Source organism: Macrobrachium nipponense, chromosome 1 (genome assembly GCF_015104395.2).
Source record: "Macrobrachium nipponense isolate FS-2020 chromosome 1, ASM1510439v2, whole genome shotgun sequence".
Lineage (NCBI taxonomy): Eukaryota > Metazoa > Arthropoda > Malacostraca > Decapoda > Palaemonidae > Macrobrachium > Macrobrachium nipponense.
Genome location: NC_087200.1, coordinates 38513724 through 38537766, shown reverse-complemented (window position 1 = coordinate 38537766; position 24043 = coordinate 38513724). Strand labels below are relative to the sequence as shown.

Genomic DNA, 24043 nt, shown 5'->3' with positions numbered 1-24043 from the left:
CTTGATGATCAGTAACCAGTTTCTCTCCATAAACCATTTGGGCACCTAAAAATGAACAAATGTGTATGAAAATATATACCTAAGTGTTATTACATTCAGAGCTGTTTTTAGTATTGTACAACAGCACTCAATAGAGAGCCTATTCCTCCTCCAATGCCGTGAACACTTTTTTGAGCCACCAGAATCTGGCAGCTGTTGGGATCCTGTTGATGTTTTCACAAGATGGGAGAGAAAATAACCTTTGCCATGCTTTTGTTTAGGTGGTGTTGTTATGATCATTTAATTTTGGTTACTAAATCTATAAGGGTGTTGTCGGGTTCTGATTTTGAAAAGTTGGAACAAATAGAAAACAGTCTGATTTCCTTTGCTACAGATGATCACTTTGTTAAAGGCCACCAAAAATGAATTATATTTTTATTTCCGGTGATAACAGAATGCAGTTTTCCATGTTGTTAACAGCATAGTGTTTAAAGATTAAATTGCTTATGTAGGATGGCATTCGAAACTATGCATGTATGTGAAGACAATAATATTAAAAGAACTTAAAATGCCAATGAAGATGTCATCACAAAATAAGTGACTTTAACTTCCATTCACTACCCTAAAATGAGACGGATACAAACTATACTTCCTAGGTAAGAAATAATAAAAATAAATTAGATGAAGTACAAAAGTAGTTCTAACTACAACAGAAACTTAGCAGACAATTCTTTTAACACTTAACAATAAAGTCAATCTTTGAATGCCTATATGGTAACAAATGCAAACTCTAAATGTCTAAAAATAAAAATGGTCAAAGCTAACCTAAGCAACATTCTACAGAGACCACAACAAATGTGTAGATCACGAAAATCTATTGGAACAACAGTAGCTTTTGTATTTTCGTGTAGATCCACCGAAGAACCATCTAAAGCTTCCTGTATTTTTTATTGGCTTCCTCGTACAACAGGATGAATTACACAGTAATGCCGTTTGTATTATTCCACGTTCTTTTACCAACAATTAAACTTTCCTTCTTGTCTGTTTACCTTCATAAGAATAAAGGGTTTGTTTTGAGATGCGCCGATGCTGAATTGCATGACAAACTGCGTTGGAGAAAATCGCTACACAAAAGTTGGGTTTTAGTTCTGGAGCTTGAAAGGGTCAATTTTCTCCTTGTGTCTTAGATAAACTGTATAATTATATAAGAGATAAAACAAGATAAAGTTGGTTAAACACACCTTTTATATCTATAAACAAAACTGGTTATTTTGATAATAGGAACCCCCATGACTTTTTCTTATATCTTAACAGACATTTAGTACAACCTTGAGCAAAATAATGAAAGCAAATCTATTTACTGCGAAATATATTCTTGCTAATGGTACAAGAAACATAGAAATTAAGCAACGTTATAGAAATAGATTGATAAATTATCATAGTTTGAAGTAACATTATATCAACACTTATTCCTAAAGTCTGTCAGTTTTACACGGTTTGTAAAATAAACAATAATTTCATCGTTTTAAGAACCTCCTGAATGATGTACTACATTTTCATTATGAATTCTTCTGAATAATGTCCGGGAAGGCTAATGATATCTTTCCAGTTAAAATGTCACGAGTTATTAAAGTTTACATCTATCAGTTTACACGAATGTACAACGACAAAGACTCAAATTTATCCTCGAATTTAGGATAGCCGTTGTGCCAAATCTCCAAGAACTGCTGGTTTTTCCAAGCCTTGGGAAACAACGTTTTAAAAGTAGATAGCAACATTCCTAGTATTTATAGCGCCTGTGCAAGTGGTGTATATCCTGCTGGGAGCAATGGCTCTCGCATACAAAAAGAGAGATGGGGAGGGGAGACTTTGGCACCTTGAGTATGCCGTTTACAAGCAAATCAGACTATCCATGAACCTAGATTTAAGTTTTTTCTGAGCACACTCAAAGAGACATGTCTGTTTCATCGAGAAGAATAATTTTCATTCAACTTTCTTCAGAAACATGTGCAAATTGCTTTGCAGTATAAGACACTACAGCTCTACTTGCTCCCTTGAGGAACTAATGTACTGTTGTATTAATCTGTGAAAATTCTTTGCGTAATTGGCAGAGAAAATGGTCCTAACAACGAGAATAAAGTTCAAGCTATCTTTAAGCACTTGAAATCGCATAGTTAGATGAACGATCTTTTGGAAACTTTTTCGTGACTACAGGGCTGTTTCACAGACAAGTGTACAGTCTAATGATGACAAGAAGTTTACACTTGAAGATTAAAAACTGTATATAAAAATGGCAGTGTCTTTGATATTTGGGCAAAAGTGGTTATGGTAAGAAAACAGTCTGATTGCGAGATTTCTTTCATACCATCATATCTTACTGCAGTTTGGTTGTGACCGTTGAGCATCGCATGCTACAAGTCTTTGCTCTGGATGATTTTTCCCTCAGTGATTGAATTCTACAAAGCCGATCCATTTGATAGCAGGAAATCAAAACCTTAAGGTGCGTCCACGCTACAATAAATGTTGTCAACACGTGTTGGCACCTTATCTCATACTTGTAACAAACAACTTGAAAAGAGGTCAACAACCGTAAATGGTGAACGAATCTTTGGTCAATACTGGATAATTGTATAAAGTATTGGTTAGGACTACCAGTAAGTCGTTAACTTGTATTCAACCAGTTTGTAATGTGTGTGCGATGAGTTACCGATATTTTACTGCAGTGTAGACGACCCTTAGGTTCAAGTTATCTCGGACGATTCAAAATCTAAGTGAAACAAAACTCAGGATTCTCAACTACAAGTACGAAGTTGGCACATTGTAAATAATATTTTTAACAGCAAATGTTTTGTAACAATCTCTTGAGATTGTAAGTGCATACGGATTGAAGTTGTTAATCAAAATCGTTCATAGCTCTATCTATCGTAGTTCATTGTCATATGTGGACAACGGTATTATAAGCTACGTTATCTTTTCCTTCCATGGTAACGTTATGGTATAGCCACCACACTTATTGTAAGTCTTATACTAAGCCTATGTAAGGTACATCAGAAGGTTCAACCTAAGGCTGAGCAAGGCACCATCATCACAGGATGATCCTTCCACCTAGTAATGACAGACTTCTTGTCATTACTGAAAATTAAAAGGTATTATAAAACTAAGAAAAGACGTAAAGATCAAACAGATTACGATCAAATAAGAGCAAGTTACATCTTGAAACAAATCGCCAAGCGAATATGTGCCAGCGTCTTCCAACAGCAGCAAACTCCACAAGTACGATCTGGGTGCATGTATTGGCACTGGTTCACTGATGCAAGTTATTTCAAAATCAACTGTGGTATCATGTATACTGTAACCATCTCTTCATATTTCAATACAAGTGATCATGGACCTTAGAGAATTAGCCTTGAAAACTGCCAGTTATGAGTAATTTGCAAAGATCAGTTCAAAGTGCCGTTTGATGCTGAAAGAAGCTTCTTTACCGTGAGTTCAAAACATCTCTGATCATCCTTTGCAAATAAAACCTAGTTTAGGAATATTGTTTTTGCACTGCCAGATCCATTCTAGATATTTGGCTAACACTGTCACAGCACATCATTGTTCCGTCTTTCACTTCTGAAATCGTGGGACAAACTAGTTTCTTTCAGGCACGGCAGAAAAAAAATGATCTCTTTCCAATAGCACAGAAAGATTCTGAACAGTCTGAAAAATTCTGCCGTGAATCTGCCTCTTGAAACACCAGACGATTCTCTTGTGAGAGTTGGCAATGGATGACAAGACTGGCGCTCATATGTCCGATTCCATTGTGGGGACTTGCTGTCTTTTTACCTGAAAAGGAAAAGATAATTGATTTATTAAATTCTACTCTGCATCGATCTGTAAACATTTAGATTTATAGATGTATTATATGCTTTCTTCATAAATAAACAGTTTAAATTGTCACACACTAGTACTACTACTACTCCTACAAGCCTCTATCAAATACTGCATCTAGCCTGTCATTAGTGCTACTATTTCTTGATTACAGAAAAACTCAAAACATTTCAAATATAAAACCTTTGGTGTGAGAAATGGTTAGTATGCCAGAGAAAGACATGCATATAATTAGATGGATAATATCAATACATATTATCAATAAAGCTTCAGAACAACTTGTTTTGTCTACTATAAAGAGTGGGACCATTTTTATCCACAAGATGAGAAAGGTTTCTGTAACACAAAGTAAAAGACCCTACAACAGTCTTAAAACAAGAATCTTCAAATTAAAATTATCAAAATGCAAGTCAAATGAACTACTAAGTCACCTTTAGACCTTGACTTTTACAGAATTTGCAATGAAATATAAGTCTGACAAGCTTCCAGACAATATGGCCATGAGCCTCACGACCGATGTCCACTATTTCGAAACTGGAACCTTACAACCAACATCTTAATCAGGTTGTGACCTTCCCCATTCTAGTTGCAATTCTGATCTTAGAACTTGGCAAGAATCGGTTAACATTTTTTAGTCGTAAGTTAAGTGAGCTGCTTCTACTCTTACAACTTGAGTCTCAAGAGTAACGTCAACTGTTCTGGACAGAGACAGCCGGATTCTGGCACAGAGCAACGGGTTGTAAGGACACCAAAAACTCACCCGCGCCTGATCTTGGGCTAATTGAGAGTCATCGTTGCTGTGGACTGGGGATTTGCGGCGAAAATTTTACCTTCTCAGAATGTGACCCTTTTGATCCCAAATTACAGTTAAGGTTTTTTTTATGTCGTAAAATGTTTGTTTGATCATAATTAATGCCTAAAATGTAGATCAAGGTTTACATTCCAGAAAATGACTCGTATAAGTAGTAATTTTTGACATACAAAATGACGTTTTATTGGTTTTCAGCATAAGGAAACACTTTCAGACCATTATCAGAAACTAACTGGAAGAACTCAAGGTTCCATTTCATAGCTCAAGAGAGGAAAGGCAAAATAAATAGGTTGTGTATCTTTTGGTACATCAAAATACAAGCTGACCAACGAAGCCCATGTGACCTAAGAGTAAACATATAGATATTCAAGAAAGCAGAAATATAGAAAAAATTTAAATCTATGAAAGAGCAAGGTCGTAAGAATTTATATTTTTGTCAGTTTTTTTTTTTCTCCTATTTTTTATTCGGAAAGAATGGGTGTAACTTCAAACAGCCTTTTTGAACGTAATTTTATTGGTAATTTTCTTTCAAACTGCAAGTAATGAAAGAAGGTAAAACGACAACAAAGAGGTACACTTTGCTTAATGTTATGAGTACCTTACGATCTGGACAATGACAACAAAAGGAGAGGAAATAATAAGTGACACGAATTTCAAGTGTGGGCAAAAGCAGGATGCCAGAGAATGGATGTTAAGCGCGTCAGTGTAATTATGGCGAGTTGTAAGGGCGACATAAAAAAAATAATAATAAAATAAAAAAAACAAGTGTAAACATTTCCTTTGCCAAAGGAGTGGCTACAGATGAAAGAAATAAAGAGAGAGCACAAGGCTTCCTCTCTCTAACTTTTTTTCTAAACTGACCTCAGTGGGACATGAACGGGTTCTCTAAATGGTTTAACTAGTTATTTATGGGTGTTTTTAAAACGTTGATGTAAAATAATGTGATTATTATTATTATTATTATTATTATTATTATTATTATTATTATTATTATTATTATTATTATTATTATTGTTAAGCTAAGCAGCACCTTTAGTGGGAAAAGCTGAATGCTACAATTGCAGTGGTATTTATTTAATTTTCTAAAATATTCTTGTTAAAAGTTGAATGGAGTTATTGTCTGTCTGTGTATTTATAACAGCTTTAACGTATTGTTGAATAGAGCACTATTTCCTCAGACAATGATATTGTGTTCATAGTTTATTGCACATACGAGCAAAACTGAATGGAAGATGGTCCAAAATATTCGACTATGACCTGATGATCAGGCTTTACCGCATTTTATTGACATTTTGAATTTCATGTCTTGGTTTCTCTTGAGATGAATCCAAAGAGATTGCTATCAATGCAGCTAAAGTAATACATTAAAATGAACTCGAGATTACCAATTGGAGTTTTATGACATTTGTCCTTCCGCAACTGGAGAACAAGTTATTGGTGTGTTAAGGCTTCTATCGCCAGGTTACTCTCTTACATTATCCCAGTGTTATTGCTTGTATTCTGGAGGGGTGGAAACTTGTCTGGCGTGAAATGGCTGACTGTTACACTCATGAGGTCTGAAGAAGCTTAGATTCTATTCAATCGATGTCCTTCTTGGTATGAGGTAGCTATACTGAGAAGCACAATTCCCTTGCTTGCAATTCCTTGATTCCGATCAGGGACTCCAATGATTTCCCTATCCCAGGTCATCGATCAGAAGAAGGCTAGGTCACCTTAGGTCTCAAGTATCCCTCCAAGAGCCAAACTCAAAATTTCCAATAGACTATCAAAGATTACCTATTTCAGAAACCATTTTTTTAAACTCATGAAAATTTGGCTGCATATCTTAATTAAGACAACACAGCGACTAAGGGTTACTCTTCGATAAAAGTGTCCTTTGTTAATCTTGAGCCGGCTTTTGTGTTAATTGTAGTCTACGTCAAGCGTAATTTATTCCCAGAGATCTCTGGGGGGAAAAATTAAGATGTCAGCGATATATCAAATGAATTAAAAGACTGCACGTCACAAAGACAAGTAAGTAACTTATGACTTTTTTTTTCTTACAGGAAGTTTTTTGGGTTCGCTTGACACTAACAGTTGAAATCCGGACTGGTAATAAACGAAGACGCATTTCCTTTCCTATAGGGATTCGAACACATCCGCTAAGAACATCGAGTCAACATTACATTGCTTCAAGCGAATGTCACCAGTAAGTACTTTATTAAAGACTGAGTTTCTGCAACGCTGCAACTTTAGTCTCTTGAGATATTAACACTATTCTTTGACGTTGTACTGTAGTACTCAACAATAAAATGCACACAGTGCTTTATAAATTTCATCTACATTACGAATCTACAAAAGAAGCCCTTGCACACGGCTGAAAAAATTTAAATTAAGATCATCTACTCTAAAGGTAAGACAATGTAATCTTGTAGGTTTGTTGTATATATGTGTATGTATGTATGTAATATATTTATATATAAAGAGAGAGAGAGCCAAATCAATCGTCTGATTGATTTGAAACGGTAAACTAGAACTACCATAGCCATGAAAGCTAAAGAAAGGAGTATGTATGATAATACCACAAAGTAGCAAAGGTAGAAAAAGCTGAAGTATCAATGGGGCTTAAGAACAGCTAGAATACTAAATAATAAACTAGAATACTAAATACCAAATGCTGCAGAGAAAAACAGATGATTTGACTTTCAAATGAAGCAAATAAAAACATCAAGGCAGAGCCACTAAACTACCAAAAATTTAGACTGAAATCAGGAATGAGGTGCCACAGAACTATAAACTACGAGGCATAGAAATTGTCTCAAAATGCAAAAGGCATAAATACAAATCCATTATCAAACAGGCTGGATGATGTATAATCTATGATACAAAATGGATACAAAGCAACAACGTCAGTTCTTACCTTGGATGCCTTGTGAAAGGTAGATTGGAAAGAAAAAATTATTTTATTACTTAGTGAATTTGTGAGATTATAAATATATGTATGTCTAAATAAAATATAAGTAAAATATTTCGAAACCACTGTGTGTGTGTAGTCTCTGTAAATAATAATGAACTAAAACAAGACTTAAATATAAACACGTTTTTGATTAGGGTAAGCAGGAATTCGTTATTTGTGGTCACATTCCACTTTTCACTTCGCACGGGACTTTACTTTCCTCTCTTAGCTTGAGAACCTTTTCATCCTATATTTAAAATTCACAGCATTTGGATGGTCATGGAGACCATTCATTTTCCTAATGTACCCAGAGAATTGCACAAGACAATCTGAATTGTATATGTCAAAATGACTTACGTACATAAGAAGATTCTATTTTTCATAATACTCACAACCTGGAATACATATGGAATGTTCTTTTTTTGTTTATGTAGGTCACTACCAAATGCATTGCTCTTATTAGAATCTCCTTTCGTGTATAGGAATTCACTTGATCAAACCAGTCGTTCTTCATAGAACAAAATCCATTTCTGACATTCTAATGACCCCTTCTCTCACAAATTTTGAAGGGAATTAGCACATAATTTAGATATCAATAATTGACTTCTCATATTTGAATGGATTTCACATTTCGTTTTACTTTACATTTTACTTAACATTCCATTTCTTAAATAAAAAAAAATTGCCAGTGACATTACTTCCAGTACGTTTGATTAGGTAAGGAACATCAGAAAGCACAAAAGCTTCTCAATTTGCCCTGAGTTTTTATTCTATAACTTTCCTATTTTCAAGAGGACCCTTTTTAGATTCAATATCCTGATCCTCTGCTACGACAGCATAACCCTCATCCGTTACTTTGATATTATCTCTTATAACGCTTAATGCATTTGTTTGATCGAATTGGAAGTAGGTTTGTTTCGCCAGTTGCCTATTTGACTTCGCAGCAGGACCACCTGAATTTTTCCAAGCTGCTTGTAAAATACTAATATTGACACCATAATCCCTGGTTTGCTGTAATAATTTTTTGCATGTCCCTTACGTGTCATGGGTGGAAAAGAGGATGTGTGACGTCATTGTAGCAACCTGTCATAAGCTCATAACCATATATGCACTCTGGCTGACCAGTATTTTGTAGACTGTGGACTTGATTAACTTTATGTATACACGATGTTTCCGATTTGAGTTGCACTGAGCATAAACGTTTGACTTCCTTTAGAAAATCAGTACCTTGCCTATCTCTGACTCTTGTAAAAGAAATTAGGCCATTGTATTCGATGTATATAATTCTTACAAAGGGAAATATTTACATATTAATAGATTGTGCTTTCTGTAGACCCATTTTTAGAGGTTCAGTGGGCAAAATTATTCAATAAACACCATTTTGTTTAGCTTAAAATTAAAAATCATGCTCATACCCAACAGTGCGGTAATGCAGATGTATTATAATCCAGAAAATAACATCACATCAGGCATACCAAAATAGGAATATACCGAATGTATTATCATCAGCATTTGCGTCTAACGGTGTACTCGATACTTAATGCCTGACTGTCTCGTACTTTGAACGTTTTTCTTTTGTTTTATCAAGCACTCCTAACTTAATTCCTTTCTATTTTCATTTTGACTTCTTCCCCTTGTTTTCCCTTCTTTCAGTTCTTTCAGTAACCCCTTACTCTACAAAATGTGGCGACTTCGATTTGACCTTCTTCCTTAGATTATTTCATTCAATTTTCTTTCATTTCATTATATGTCACTTGAAGCTCATTCTCAGAACTTCAGTTAAAGACTTTTGACAGCTGAGACTATCTTTCTAAATGTAGAAGTTTCTGTTGCAAATAATGAGACTTCCTATCAAAGCGCAAATCATCAACTTAGAAAGCTACTCTGAAAAGCTAAAAACCAACAGATCTGCACATCTGGATAACTTCATTCACGAGTGTTTTTGATGTTCTTTCTGCATTGCATCTTTCATTTACGCTGACATCTCATAAATGTGAAACCTTACCATTTTGTAAATTGTAAAAGGGTGTATTAAATCCCCCTCTTTCTCCAGAGGCCTTTTATCTCTTGAATATTTCCTTTCTCTCATTTCAGATTTGTTGAATCATTCACTCATCGTTTTGAAACGCCATCTTCCTTATTTTTATTTCGAAACTCTTCCCGATGAACTGCACAGTTTATATTCTTCACAGGATTTCATCCATTATGCATCCTTCTTCATATCTTCTCAAGTCTCTTAAATCAAGTATGACTCCTAAGGCTCATATTTCAGCTGTTCTTCAACATTCTGAGCATAATCTTAGGTGCGTTGTAACCAAAGCGTTTCTTGATGTGGTTTATATATTTTCTATAATTTCCTTCGTGGAAAACTGATATGATTTTTGCACTAAATGCTCATATGGACATAATCATTTGTCAACCATTAAATAATTCAGTTTCATCGTCCCCTTTCCACTTTCAGTCCTAAAGTTTTGAGCTAGTAGTACAAAAAGCAAACACCTTCACCATGTCGAATGCACCTTTTCAATGGTTTTGTAAATGGCATGCCGAGACGTCTGTAGTAAAATCTATTTTAAAATCTTTGATGCCCATAGATTCTGATTGCAGTACTTCATTCATATCACTTGAGTCATTTTCTAGATTTTTCTCAGCTTTTCACCTTGTGCTGCAGAGTTTATTACTTGATAAAAGTTTCGCTCCAACTTTATACAAGAGCTACATTTTATTTGTAAATATTCAGTGTAGTTTTACTCATATGTTTGATAAAGCGTATTGTTCGTGTTTGTTATATATCTTTGTACATATTCAGGCACAAAACCTGTGGGTCAAAATATAATTGTAATTTTTTACTGATGTTTGGATAAACCACAAATAACAGTTTGCTGTCACTTGCATAATGTTCTCAGCCTTAAGAAACCCTTCATCAAGATTGTGTTTAACAAGCATTGCATCAGCACTGTCCAACCTCCTTCAAGTAGTCTGCAAACAAGACACAAGGCCTCATCGACATGAACTTGTCCTCCCAGGACTACTAACCTTGTAAGTGAACGCTCCGGAGACGCAGCAGAAAATAAACATGATGATGAGCTCGATGATAGTGAGTCCAATGCCCGCCATCAGGAAGATCTTGTCCTGGTCGTAGTTACTTTGGTTCCACAGGCTGTGGTAGTACCGGGACCTCTCAATCATCCAGCCTATGATGAAGTAGACATTCACGCCTATGACGACTAGTGCCTTCACTAACCACAGCCATGCCAGCCATGGCTTGTACTGTAAAAGGTAGAAAAAGGTTAAAGATTTGGAGGTATCTAAGTAGGTGATTAACACATGTTGCCTTCGAACATAAGAATTAAATTGTTAAATGTATGCCATATGTATACTGAGTTTATGTATACAGCACATAGTTCCATAGACAGCGCATCTTTCCATGTAATATCTTAGTAGAATAGTTTTCGAGTTGTATGAATATGATTACTAAATGTTTTTTGTTATTTACATATATGCATTTAGATATGTTTATTTCATTTTATAGGTTTACTTTTCTATTGAAAAGATAGTTGGGAGTCATTTTGGAGCTATTTTAAACTAAAATTGACTTAAATTTGTCATATAATAGTTTTCCTTGTCAAATTATGAATGATCTGGACAAAGAAAATGATGTCTTGAAAAGGTTAAAGAACCAGAGCGAAATCGGATATCAGGATCTCAAATACCTTTTTCAGTTATTATGTCAACCAGTACTTATGATAATATATTCATAAGTATACATGTGTAGCTGGAGGTTTACCTGATCATTCTTTGATTAAATCGAAACCTAAACTTGGTGTATGTTTTACCTGAAAAAGAAAATGTGAGTGGAAATATGACTAAAACAAGAAAATTCAGTTGGGAAGAAGTAAGAAGATCTATACTGAGAAAATGTATAAATTATGAGCTAAAGAAATGGAGGGGAGAGTAAATGAAGAGTTTTTAAAATTCTATGAAGTAGTCATAGGGAGAGCAGGGAGCTTCTCTGGGTTTGGGAAGAGGACTCAAAGCAGTAAATGATAGAATGAGGAAACGAAAATTTAGTTAATAGAAAAAATTAGGGAGTTGCATGACAGAAAAAGTTATGTATACAGGAGGATGAATTAAGGAATTTGGGATGATGTTGCAAGCCAGTGCCCAAGAGATGACCCACCAAATTCGACCAACTAATAAATAGTAGGATTTGACGGAGCATCCCCATGTGTTGATCTCGGTGATCAAACCCTCGACCTTTTGTCGAGGCGAGACTCCCAACAACTACTCTCATAGTAATTATTCGTCCCAGTTCAATAGTAGTAATGAATCAACCAAAAGCGTTCGAAATTTCCATATCTCTTATGGTCGAGTGCGATTTTAATTTTGTTTAGTTTTGCAGTATTCATAGTGGTAGGAGTATATAAAAAGATCTTCATGTGAGTTCGTTTTTAGACCACCTCAATGTAATACAGTTCTGGATCGCCTCGTAATAAAACATTAAACATCATATTTTATCAGACTTCCATGACTGTCATTTTTAGAAAAAGTCATTTGCAGCATAATGAAGGCTATTGTTACGGCAATGAGTGCAGACAGTGCACCTCACGCGGCGCACTATAGGCATCACTAGCGGTTCTTAGAAGTGTCCCTTCGGCCCCTAGCTGTAACCCCTTTCATTCCTTTTACTGTACCATAGTTCATATTCTCTTCCATATTACTTTCCACCCTCTCTTAGCAGTTGTTGCATCGTGAAACTGCGAAGCCTTCCTCCTGTTATACCTTTCATTCAAACCTTATCCCAGTTTCCCCGCAGCGCTGATTGACAACTTCAGTTCCAGCGCTCTGTGGCCTTTGGCCTGAATTTTGTATTTCAATTCCAATGTTTCCACGAAGTGTTAAGTACTGTTACCTATTGAATTTGGATTTCCTTACCTTACAGAAGGCAACGATGAGAAGACTGGAGAATAAGAGGCACACGACTCCTTCGCCTATGCCGATGTTCACACGAAGGCTGTGGTCTGCGGAAGGAAGGAGAGGCGATTAGTGGCTAGTGGACAGTCTGCTGCAATATTTTGATCCCAGGACTCTCTGTGAAGTGTGAGTATATCTATATGTATTTTGATTACTGAAGGTATCATTATATATATACATATAAATATATATATATATATATATATATTATATATATATATATATATATATATATATCTATATATAGAGATATATATATATACACTCTTAAATATGTATATGTATATATTTATATATAATAGATAATATCTATCTATAGATATAGCTTGTGTAATAATAATTAATATATTTATAATATATAGATTATATCTATATCTATATATATCTATAAGAGATCTATAGATATATATATATATATATATATATATATATACTAGATATATCTATATCTAGATATATATATTATAATATATATATATAATAATATAGATTAATCTATATAGATATTATTCTAATATAGATATTATACTATAAATATTATATACATATATATATTAATATATCTATTATATAGATATATTATATATGTATATATATCTAATCTATCTATATATCTATATTATATATATATATATATATATATATATATCTAATATAAATCTATATATATATATATATAGCTATAGATATATATTAATAATATCATATATATTATATATATATATAATTAATTATCTAATATCTTAATTATATAAGATCACATATAATATATAGATATATATTATAGATTTAGATATATATACTATATATCGATATATATATCTATATATATATATTCTATATATATATTACTATAGATATATATATATGTATAATATATATATATCTATATATTCTATAGATATATATATAGATATATATATGCGGAAAATCTATTAATATATATATCTATATATAGATATAGATATATATATGTATATATATATATATATATAGGATATCGATATACTAGATAATATATATAGATATATATATATATAGTATATATATATTTAGATATATATACTATATATATATCTATATATAGATATATTATTAATATAGATATATATATATATCTATCTATAGATTATATCTATATAGTATATCTATATATATATATATATAGATATAGCTATATAGATAAATCTATATAGATTATATATATATTATATATCTATATTATATATCTATTATTCTCTATAATAGATATCTATATATGGATATATATATATAGAGGAGATCTATATAGATATATATATCTATATATAGATAGATATATGTCTATATAGATATATCTATATATAGATATATCTGTATATATAAATATATATCTATACAACCCATACATATACATATTTAAGAGTGTATATATAATAATATGTTTGTGATTTTGGTGTACTTAAGTTATGATATAATCTGAGTAAATTACGTATGTATAATAAGATAGTAATGATCCAATGATGAGATATTTTCCACACTTGGGAACTTTGTGGAAATTCTTAAGTGGCAGTCTTCCTGTATGATATTTTAAATTATAACCCCCTACCTCAAACACAGAATATTACCTAAGCGTAAATAATAGAAAAAAAATATTAGACTAGAGAGAGAGAGAGAGAGAGAGAGAGAGAGAGAGAGATTATTAAGCTTACTCGTGTCATTTAAGTAGTACTGGCACCATCGAATTCCATGATTCCAGTGACACCTGTAGTGAATGATGAGCTCGTAGCTGTAGAATCCAGCAGTGACCACAGCATGAATCTGAAATAACAAACAGGAAAATGAAAAAATCTTCGGAACAAAGGGAGGCTCCTCAGTCCCTCTACATGTTTTGCAAGTTCGTTCGAAGACATCTAGAAACTGCTTGCGGTTTTGTGGCTAGACATCGGAAGTTTCGTTTCTTCATTCTTCTTCTTGTTTCTTTCTCTCTCTCAAGAGGATTCTTCGCTACAAAGGACTTCCCGTGAGCTTCCTTGGAACGGGATGCATTGCTGGCAGTTGTTCGTTACATTGCACTACGTTTACATTTTTTTAAATGTCATCTGTCATAATGACTGAGCAGAGTTGTGTATATATATATATATATATATATATATATATATATATATATATATATATATATGTGTGTGTGTGTGTAACAAATATATCAAAATGTTTGTGTATTGACCTGTAGACAATAGACAGTATATATTAAACGAGTGTTCGCACATTTGCACACCCATGTACATGATACGCTTGGATATACACTTCTCTTTATTCTATTCTATTTTTGCAAACAATGCACCATGATCGATGATATATTTTTATGCTTTTCCAAGACCATCAAATAAACAATATCTTTTAAGAAATTTAAATGAGTATCAGCACAGCACTGCATTGTTAAAGGAAGTATTAATACAGTGAATCTACACAAAACATTTCACTGCTTAAATTAAAACGATGAAACTGAATCATGACTCTCTTACCAAATCTAAAATCGCCAGAAAGAGGCCACAGTTGGCCACTCTCCTCAGAGAATTCGACATGATGACCCTCTCCGGAATATCCCTCAGCTAAAGAATATTAATACTCCAACCTGTAGGGAAGACATGAAAGATATAAGTAAAAGAAAACACAACATTTCAGTTCTGAATTGTCTTGCAAAAGAGGCTTATTTATTATAACAAGGAATATTACACATAAAGTCCAATAACACGCAATCAAGGTAATTCCCTCTCTCTCTCTCTCTCTCTCTCTCTCTCTCTCTCTCTCTCTATCTCTCTCCCTCATATATATCTATATATATATATATATATATATATATATATATATATGTGTGTGTGTGTGTGTGTGTGTGTGTATATATATATATATATATATATATATATATATATATATATATAAGGTTGTACGTCAGTGAAAAAACAAAATAGCAATTCCCTTTCAATTTCTGAATCAAGTAGGAACTAGCTCACAAAGAATTCTCCACAGACCCTAATACCAACAAAAACCCTTTCTAAGCAACACATCGACTCTCTTGACGAAATACGTGTCAAGTCAGGCTTTCCCCATCCCTGGATCTTTCTTTCTTCTCGCATCTAAATTATAAAACTTGCACTATTGCCGTCTATTTTTTTTTTTTTTTTTTTTTTGCGTAAAGTCTCATTATGCTATCTCTATTACAAGTACTTTTTTTTCTACTAAACAGTAACTTCCCAATCTGCATTAGGATACAAAACATCACTTGAAACTAAAAAATTTAAAACTACAGTTCACTCGTAGAGTTTATTTCGTCAGTTTAATATTGCAAAGTAGACATTATACTTCAAAATTTCATCACAACGTTTCCATAATGAATACTAAAATTCACAATCCGTTACTCGTCTAAATCTACTTTGTTTATACGCTGTACAGAAAACTTTCTTCGGCGCATTTGTGTGTGTGTGTGTGTACAGATGGGCACTTAAACACTCTTGACGCAACTTCCTTGATGAGGTGGAATCATGCGTTATAAAGACGGACAGTCTATTACATTTTTTCAGTCTTCTTGCAAGACATCAAGTGGAACCCTTCGTTTTACCGCTTTGTTACTCTCAACAGTCAGTTCTGCATGCCTTTCAAGATAAAAACACAGCCTTTAATTGAACACATGTGATCTACATACAGAAGCACGAGTAGGCTTTCATTTAGCATGTTATAAACGTAAATTTCCATAAGTTTATACATGCTGTAAATGTATGTATTCGTCCTCATTACTGCATCATTGATAAATATAAGTACGTAACATTTATTAAGCTGAGAGAGAGAGAGAGAGAGAGAGAGAGAGAGAGAGAGAGAGATTATGATTACTTCACAACAGTGGTGGGTACTTTGTCATTACATGCATTTTCCTTGTCTTCTAGAGCAACTAATATCTTTATAGAAAACAGATTTGTGATGTATAACAGGGGTAACATTCATAATTTGACGTCTCGTTGTAGTGTTTACACGTTTGTTATAATGCTGTACTTGAATATTATTATGTTCGTTAAAAAAAAAAGCAGGAAAAATATTATTGCACAGTCAGGTGTTTACAACTCAAACCTGTTTATAACGAGCACGCTTATATATATTAAGTAATGTTTACCTGAAGGACACGGGACAGACTACTTGACATCCATCAGCCCAAAGATGGGAGTTCTGCCCACGAAGCCCAGTATATCAGTATAAGTAAGCATTCACGTCCGCAAAGTTTAGCGTTGACCCGTTGTAGTATCAGTTTACATGACTTGCACATAGTTGTGTTTGAAAAGTAATTTGCTCATATGGTTGAGTGTCATATTTTTTTTTATTTTCTTTCTTTCTTTAACGGTAGCCGTTCTTTAAGGAGACAATTGTTTGGGAAAAAAGTGTCACAGACATTTAGATAATAATTCCATAATTGAGAAATATAAAAATTGGGAAAAATTTATAAATTTATTATAGAAATAATGACATTTTGATAATGGGAATAATAATAATAATAATAATAATAATAATAATAATAATAGTAGCCATGATTCCCATGACAAAAGTACTACAGAAGATGGATGCCGGGTACCAACTCAAGAAAAGAGGCAACAGAATCAACCATCTGATGTTCATGGACGACATCAAGCTGTATGGTAAGAGCATCAAGGAAATAGATACCCTAATCCAGACTGTAAGGATTGTATCTGGGGACATTAGGATGGAGTTTGGAATAGAAAAATGCGCCTTAGTTAACATACAAAAAGGCAAAGTAACGAGAACTGAAGGGATAAAGCTACCAGATGGGAGTAACATCAAACACATAGATGAGACAGGATACAAATACCTGGGAATAATGGAAGGAGGAGATATAAAACACCAAGAGATGAAGGACACGATCAGGAAAGAATATATGCAGAGACTCAAGGCGATACTCAAGTCAAAACTCAACGCCGGAAATACGATAAAAGCCATAAACACATGGGCAGTGCCAGTAATCAGATACAGCGCAGGAATAGTGGAATGGACGAAGGCAGAACTCCGCAGCATAGATCAGAAAACCAGGAAACATATGACAATACACAAAGCACTACACCCAAGAGCAAATACGGACAGACTATACATAACACGAAAGGAAGGAGGGAGAGGACTACTAAGTATAGAGGACTGCGTCAACATCGAAAACAGAGCACTGGGGCAATATCTGAAAACCAGTGAAGACGAGTGGCTAAAGAGTGCATGGGAAGAAGGACTAATAAAAGCAGACGAAGACCCAGAAATATACAGAGACAGGAGAAAGACAGAAAGAACAGAGGACTGGTACAACAAACCAATGCACGGACAATACATGAGACAGACTAAAGAACTAGCCAGCGATGACAATTGGCAATGGCTACAGAGGGGAGAGCTAAAGAAGGAAACTGAAGGAATGATAACAGCGGCACAAGATCAGGCCCTAAGAACCAGATATGTTCAAAGTACGATAGACAGAAATAACATCTCTCCCATATGTAGGAAGTGCAATACGAAAAGTGAAACCATAAACCACATAGCAAGTGAATGCCCGGCACTTGCACAGAACCAGTACAAAAAGAGGCATGATTCAGTAGCAAAAGCCCTCCACTGGAGCCTGTGCAAGAAACATCAGCTACCTTGCAGTAATAAGTGGTACGAGCACCAACCTGAAGGAGTGATAGAAAACGATCAGGCAAAGATCCTCTGGGACTATGGTATCAGAACGGATAGGGTGATACGTGCAAACAGACCAGACGTGACGTTGATTGACAAGGTCAAGAAGAAAGTATCACTCATTGATGTCGCAATACCATGGGACACCAGAGTTGAAGAGAAAGAGAGGGAAAAATTCGATAAGTATCAAGATCTGAAAATAGAAATAAGAAGGATATGGGATATGCCAGTGGAAATCGTACCCATAATCATAGGAGCACTAGGCACGATCCCAAGATCCCTGAAAAGGAATCTAGAAAAACTAGAGGCTGAAGTAGCTCCAGGACTCATGCAGAAGAGTGTGATCCTAGAAACGGCACACAGTAAGAAGAGTGATGGACTCCTAAGGAGGCAGGATGCAACCCGGAACCCCACACTATAAATACCACCCAGTCGAATTGGAGGACTGTGATAGAGCAAAAAAAAAAAAAAAAAAAAAAAAAAAAAAAAAAAAAAAATAATAATAATAATAATAATAATAATAATAATAATAATGGATTCGGTATTTGCTGATAGAACAGGCGATTCCTGTCTGCTTTCATGTCAATTTAAATATTGACATATATATATTAGTATATATATATATATATATATATATACATATATATATATATATAATATATAATATGAAAATAAGTGCTCCACCATGAAATTTTTCAGGATCCGCTAGTGGCTCAGAGCAATCAAACGAGTTCTTCGTTTAGGGTTAAAGGGTATGGAAAGTTGCTTTTTTCACCCTCGGCTTAGTCTTGCTATCATATTCTTGAGGGGACTCATATGACAGAGGTACCTACAACCATCGTTGCCAATTTAGTGGAGCTTCACACATACGCCAATGCATTTACAAATTTGTTTCCATAAATTTTAGTTGTCATAGTAATGCAATAATGATGAACTTGCTCTAATATGTATATATACTACAAATAGATACGCTAATTTCCCTTATTTCCCCGGTTTTGTGTAAGTCTTATACCCAGTTTGGAGGGTAAACACATACCAATTGGCAACACTGGGTAGGAACTAGGCCGAAGCTGCACGCACACCTTTAGAGAAAATATTGAAAATTAGCCAATGTGAAGATTGTGATCGTTTTTCAAGAAAGCCTTTCGAGATTATAGGATATTAGTATAAATTCGGAGGAAGACTTTTCAGAGAGAGAGAGAGAGAGAGAGAGAGAGAATCGTCCTGAACATAGTTTTCGAACCGCATCGAGAGGGGTCCCCTGTTAGGGGGGGGGGCCCTATTTATGGTGCCTTTGACCGCCAATGATTATGCATTGGGCGTTATTCGTGGCTGACGATATCAATTTTTGGCCTTTGTGACATCACTTCCGCTGTCACGCACCTATTCGAATCAGATTACGTGTTTATAATGGAATATGTGATTTAGCACCATAAATAGCTGGGAGTATTTTGTGACTTCGATGTTCAGGTATCCGCTTTACACGGCATTCATCCGCATTCTCCACTTCAAATCTTGCAAAAACTACACTGCATACTTTTCTGTTTCCGGTATCCAGCCCACCAAATGCCGTATTACATCAGGATGACGCACGATGGAAACTGTGTTTAAATGACAAGCTTATTGCGATACCTAGAAATCCTAATTAAAATGACGTAGTGTTGTCAACCTATATGAAAAACATAAGCAGGAGGGGAGTTACAAGCTTCCGTAAGTTGGGGGAAGGGAGGAGGAGGTTCTGGCAATAATGATTTTGAAGTCGCCAGTCTGTGACGAGAAAGCAAGCTTATATTGCCTGCGGGAAAGGGGGGTAGGGGGAGAGGTTTGAGAGTGGTTGGATGAGTAATATTTAAAAGGCGTTTCGGAGACCAAATGGTGTGGGTATTAGGTTATATGTTAAAGTTAGTTTTAAGTATGTGAACACTGAAAGGTCTCATTTATCTATAAGTCAAATGGCCGGATTTCGATTATTTGCAAATGCCATGAAGAATGAAGAAAATGAACAGCAATGTTACTATTTAGAGAAATATCATTATTTACAAAAGTTAGGTGAAACAGCTTCCTGCTCGCGCGTTGATATGCCAGCATCACTCAGTTATTTGCGTTTCCCGAATTACAAGTTAACATATGCATGGATGAATTAATTTAAAAAGTAACGGATAAAAATATCTTGCTATTCTCACATTTATCTACAGGTATTTCATTGCAGTATTAGAATTTATCAAAACACTTTCGAATGCAGAAAAGCCACGAACCTTCAACATTCACACACACTGCCGTCCAAAGTTAAATTCAGATGCTGAGTCTGGTGTACTCTAGGAGGATAGATATATCTATTCCACCAAGGATGTACTAAGTAGTAGTAACGCCGAGACTGCCAGACTGCTACGAACTATGATCAGTTACTGTTGCTGGACGTGTGTATAGGGCTAGTAGGTAGATACTGTTCAATGCTCATCCACTAAGTGAAGTCGTTTACGTGAATCCGGTATCATGCCATAAATACTTAATTCGTAAACACGTTTGAGTGAACAAGAAAACCAATTGTCGATGGCTTTCGCAGTAAATGCCAGATCTCTGACTTTTGTAAGTGATAATGGCCCCATATCCCTCGGTCAAAAGTTTGAAAAATAAAATCGACGAGGTCTACCCTGGTACAAATGTTGAGGGGGAGAGTTGCTACCCCAGCCCTCACGAGTTACACCCTTTCGTAAATATGACTTGCAAATGACAATGCTCACAGCAAATGAACCTGCACTGGCGTGGTTAGAGTACCTCATGAAGAAGGCTTTTGCAGATCTTTTTATATAAAGAACGTTAAGACGCCACATTACAGAATTACAGTACGGTGCGTCAGAAGGAATGCGGTGGAAAAGAAACGTGATAGCAAGCTCCAAACAAATGTAAATTTTTAGACTAAACGTTGACTAATGACGACCAATCCATCAACGATAAATTTTAGACCGAGTTTTTCGCGCTACATTAGCAAAACAGCAGACTATCCCTGCTCGAATAGCAGGAAGTTTCCAGACTATGTTTTTCTTATTCCTTCGGTAATCGATTTAGAGAACCCACTCAGCATCTCAAGTGAAGGGTGTGAAGAGGCGGAGTAGCAGTGAGAGAAAGAGAGATCTAAATATAGACTGAGCTAAAGTACTAAATCCGAACCATCACATCCCAATACGTGGCTATTAAAACCATCTCACGATTCGGCTGGCGAGTCATTTGTGAAGGCTTAAGCTATTCTTGCTTTGTGTCATTGTCTGCAATGGCAAGGAGGATTTTTCTAGTATATTTCAAAGATAGCATATCAGTCGTTTTTTAATTGGAGTTTGCGCTTTATTAAGACCATGTCGTATTATCTGATTACCGTATTTTAAATCTTATCTAAGCACTGTATTTCCAATGGGACAGCCTCACAGCATCACATGTTCAATTTGATAGTTATGCTCAAATTCAATTCTGTAGCCACAACAACTATCTATCTATATATATATATATATATATATATATATATATATATATATATATATATATATCTATATACATATATATATATATATATATATATGTGTATGTATATATATATATATATACACATATATGTATATGTATATATATATATAACATTATAATATAGATATATAATTATTTAAGTTGGTTTATTATAATGCGTACGTGGGCACTTGTATTGCTTAATAATCCAATGTACGGTGTGCATTAATTATCATAACGTGAAGAGAATAAAACAGAAAAACTCCCAAGGATAAATCATTTACTCACGATTAAGAAAGAACGAACTTTAATAAAAAATAAAAAAAAAATCACTGAGTACCGATCTATACTCATATTATACTCATATGCGAAGAAGATGAATAAAAGAAGAATAGAAATAGGCCCTCTGAGAATTGAAGGGAGATTAACGAATGAAAAAAAGGAAATTTGCAACATACTGGCAGAACGATATAAGAGAGAATTCACCCCTAGAATAGATAATGAAGATAATGATATAGAAGTAAGGGAAGAAAATAGTGAATATTTAGCTGACATAGAAATTAATGAAGCCGATATTGTGCAGGCAATTAATGAAATTAAAAATGGAGCTGCTGCAGGGCCGGATGGAGTCCCTGCTATTTTGTTAAAGAAAGTAGTTCATTCTATCGCAAAGCCACTTGCAATATTATTAAGACAAAGTGTAGATACAGGCAAGATTTATGATGAGCACAAATTAGCATATATCACCCCTACTTTCAAAAGTGGATCAAGACTAGAGGCAAGTAATTATAGGCCTGTGAGTCTAACATCACATATTATGAAAGTGTATGAAAGGGTAATGAAGAAAAATATTATGAAACATTTAATAAAAAATAATTTGTTTAATATATGGACAACACGGTTTCGTACCCGGAAAAAGTACACAAACCCAACTGTTAGTCCACCGTGAGAACATATTCAAAAATATGAAAAGCGGAAATGAAATAGATGTGGTTTATTTAGACTTTGCAAAAGCTTTTGACAAAGTAGACCATAATATATTAGCAAAGAAAATTAGAAAACACAATATCGTAGATAAAGTAGGAAGATGGTTAAAAGAATTTTTACACAACAGAAAACAGATAGTTATTGCAAACGATGAGAAATCGGATGAAACCAAGGTAATATCCGGTGTGCCACAAGTACGGTGCTAGCTGCAATATTGTTTGTTATTATGATTGAAGACATAGACAGTAATGTTAAGGATTCGGTAGTGAGTAGTTTCGCTGATGACACAAGAATAAGTAGAGAAATTACTTGTGATGAAGATAGGAACGCTCTACAAAGAGACCTTAACAAAGTATATGATTGGGCAGAGGTAAATAGGATGGTATTTAACTCTGATAAATTTGAATCAATAAATTATGGAGACAGAGAAGGAAAGCTATATGCATATAGGGGACCTAATAATGAGACAATCACAAATAAGGAAGCAGTTAAAGACCTTGGTGTGATGATGAATAGGAACATGTTATGCAATGATCAAATAGCAATTCTGTTGGCAAAATGTAAAGCAAAAATGGGAATGTTGTTACGGCACTTCAAAACAAGAAAAGCTGAACACATGATTATGCTTTATAAAACATATGTTCGTAGTCCACTTGAATATTGCAATATGATATGGTACCCACACTATCAAAAGGATATTGCACAAATAGAGAGTGTACAAAGGTCCTTTACAGCTAGAATAGAAGAAGTTAAGGACCTAGACTACTGGGAAAGACTACAATCCTTAAAATTATATAGTCTAGAAAGGAGAAGAGAACGCTACATGATAATTCAGGCATGGAAACAGATAGAAGGAATAACAGAAAATATCATGGAACTAAAAATATCAGAAAGAGCAAGCAGAGGTAGATTAATAGTGCCCAAAACTATACCAGGAAAAATAAGGAAAGCACACAGGACATTAATCCACTACGCACCAGCATCGATAATGCAGCGTCTATTCAATGCGTTGCCAGCTCATCTGAGGAATATATCAGGAGTGAGCGTAGATGTGTTTAAGAATAAGCTCGACAAATATCTAAACTGCATCCCAGACCATCCAAGATTGGAAGATGCAAAATATACCGGAAGATGTACTAGCAACTCTCTGGTAGACATTAGAGGCGCCTCACACTGAGGGACCTGGGGCAACCCGAACGAACTGTAAGGTCTGTAAGGTAAGGTACGTAGCCAAATATTGAATGATTTCCACCTTCGGGGTGAAAGGGTTCGCATACACTGTACTACAGCTGTTC

At 34.6% G+C, this 24043-nt stretch overlaps 1 protein-coding gene across 2 annotated transcripts in view; it reads right to left on the bottom strand.

The window, feature by feature from the left end:
* Positions 1-206: 206 nt before the first annotated feature.
* LOC135219252 (uncharacterized) overlaps positions 207-24043 on the bottom strand; it is a 35206-nt gene continuing 11369 nt past the window's right edge. For both annotated transcript variants that reach the window (XM_064255865.1, XM_064255866.1), the window contains exons 2-6: positions 15077-15186; positions 14264-14372; positions 12534-12619; positions 10635-10868; positions 207-3807 (exon numbers count right to left, since the gene is read on the bottom strand). In XM_064255865.1, coding sequence (XP_064111935.1) covers positions 3766-3807; positions 10635-10868; positions 12534-12619; positions 14264-14372; positions 15077-15136 — 531 coding nt within the window. In that variant the 5' untranslated portion in view covers positions 15137-15186 and the 3' untranslated portion in view covers positions 207-3765. The remainder of the gene's footprint in view (positions 3808-10634; positions 10869-12533; positions 12620-14263; positions 14373-15076; positions 15187-24043) is intronic.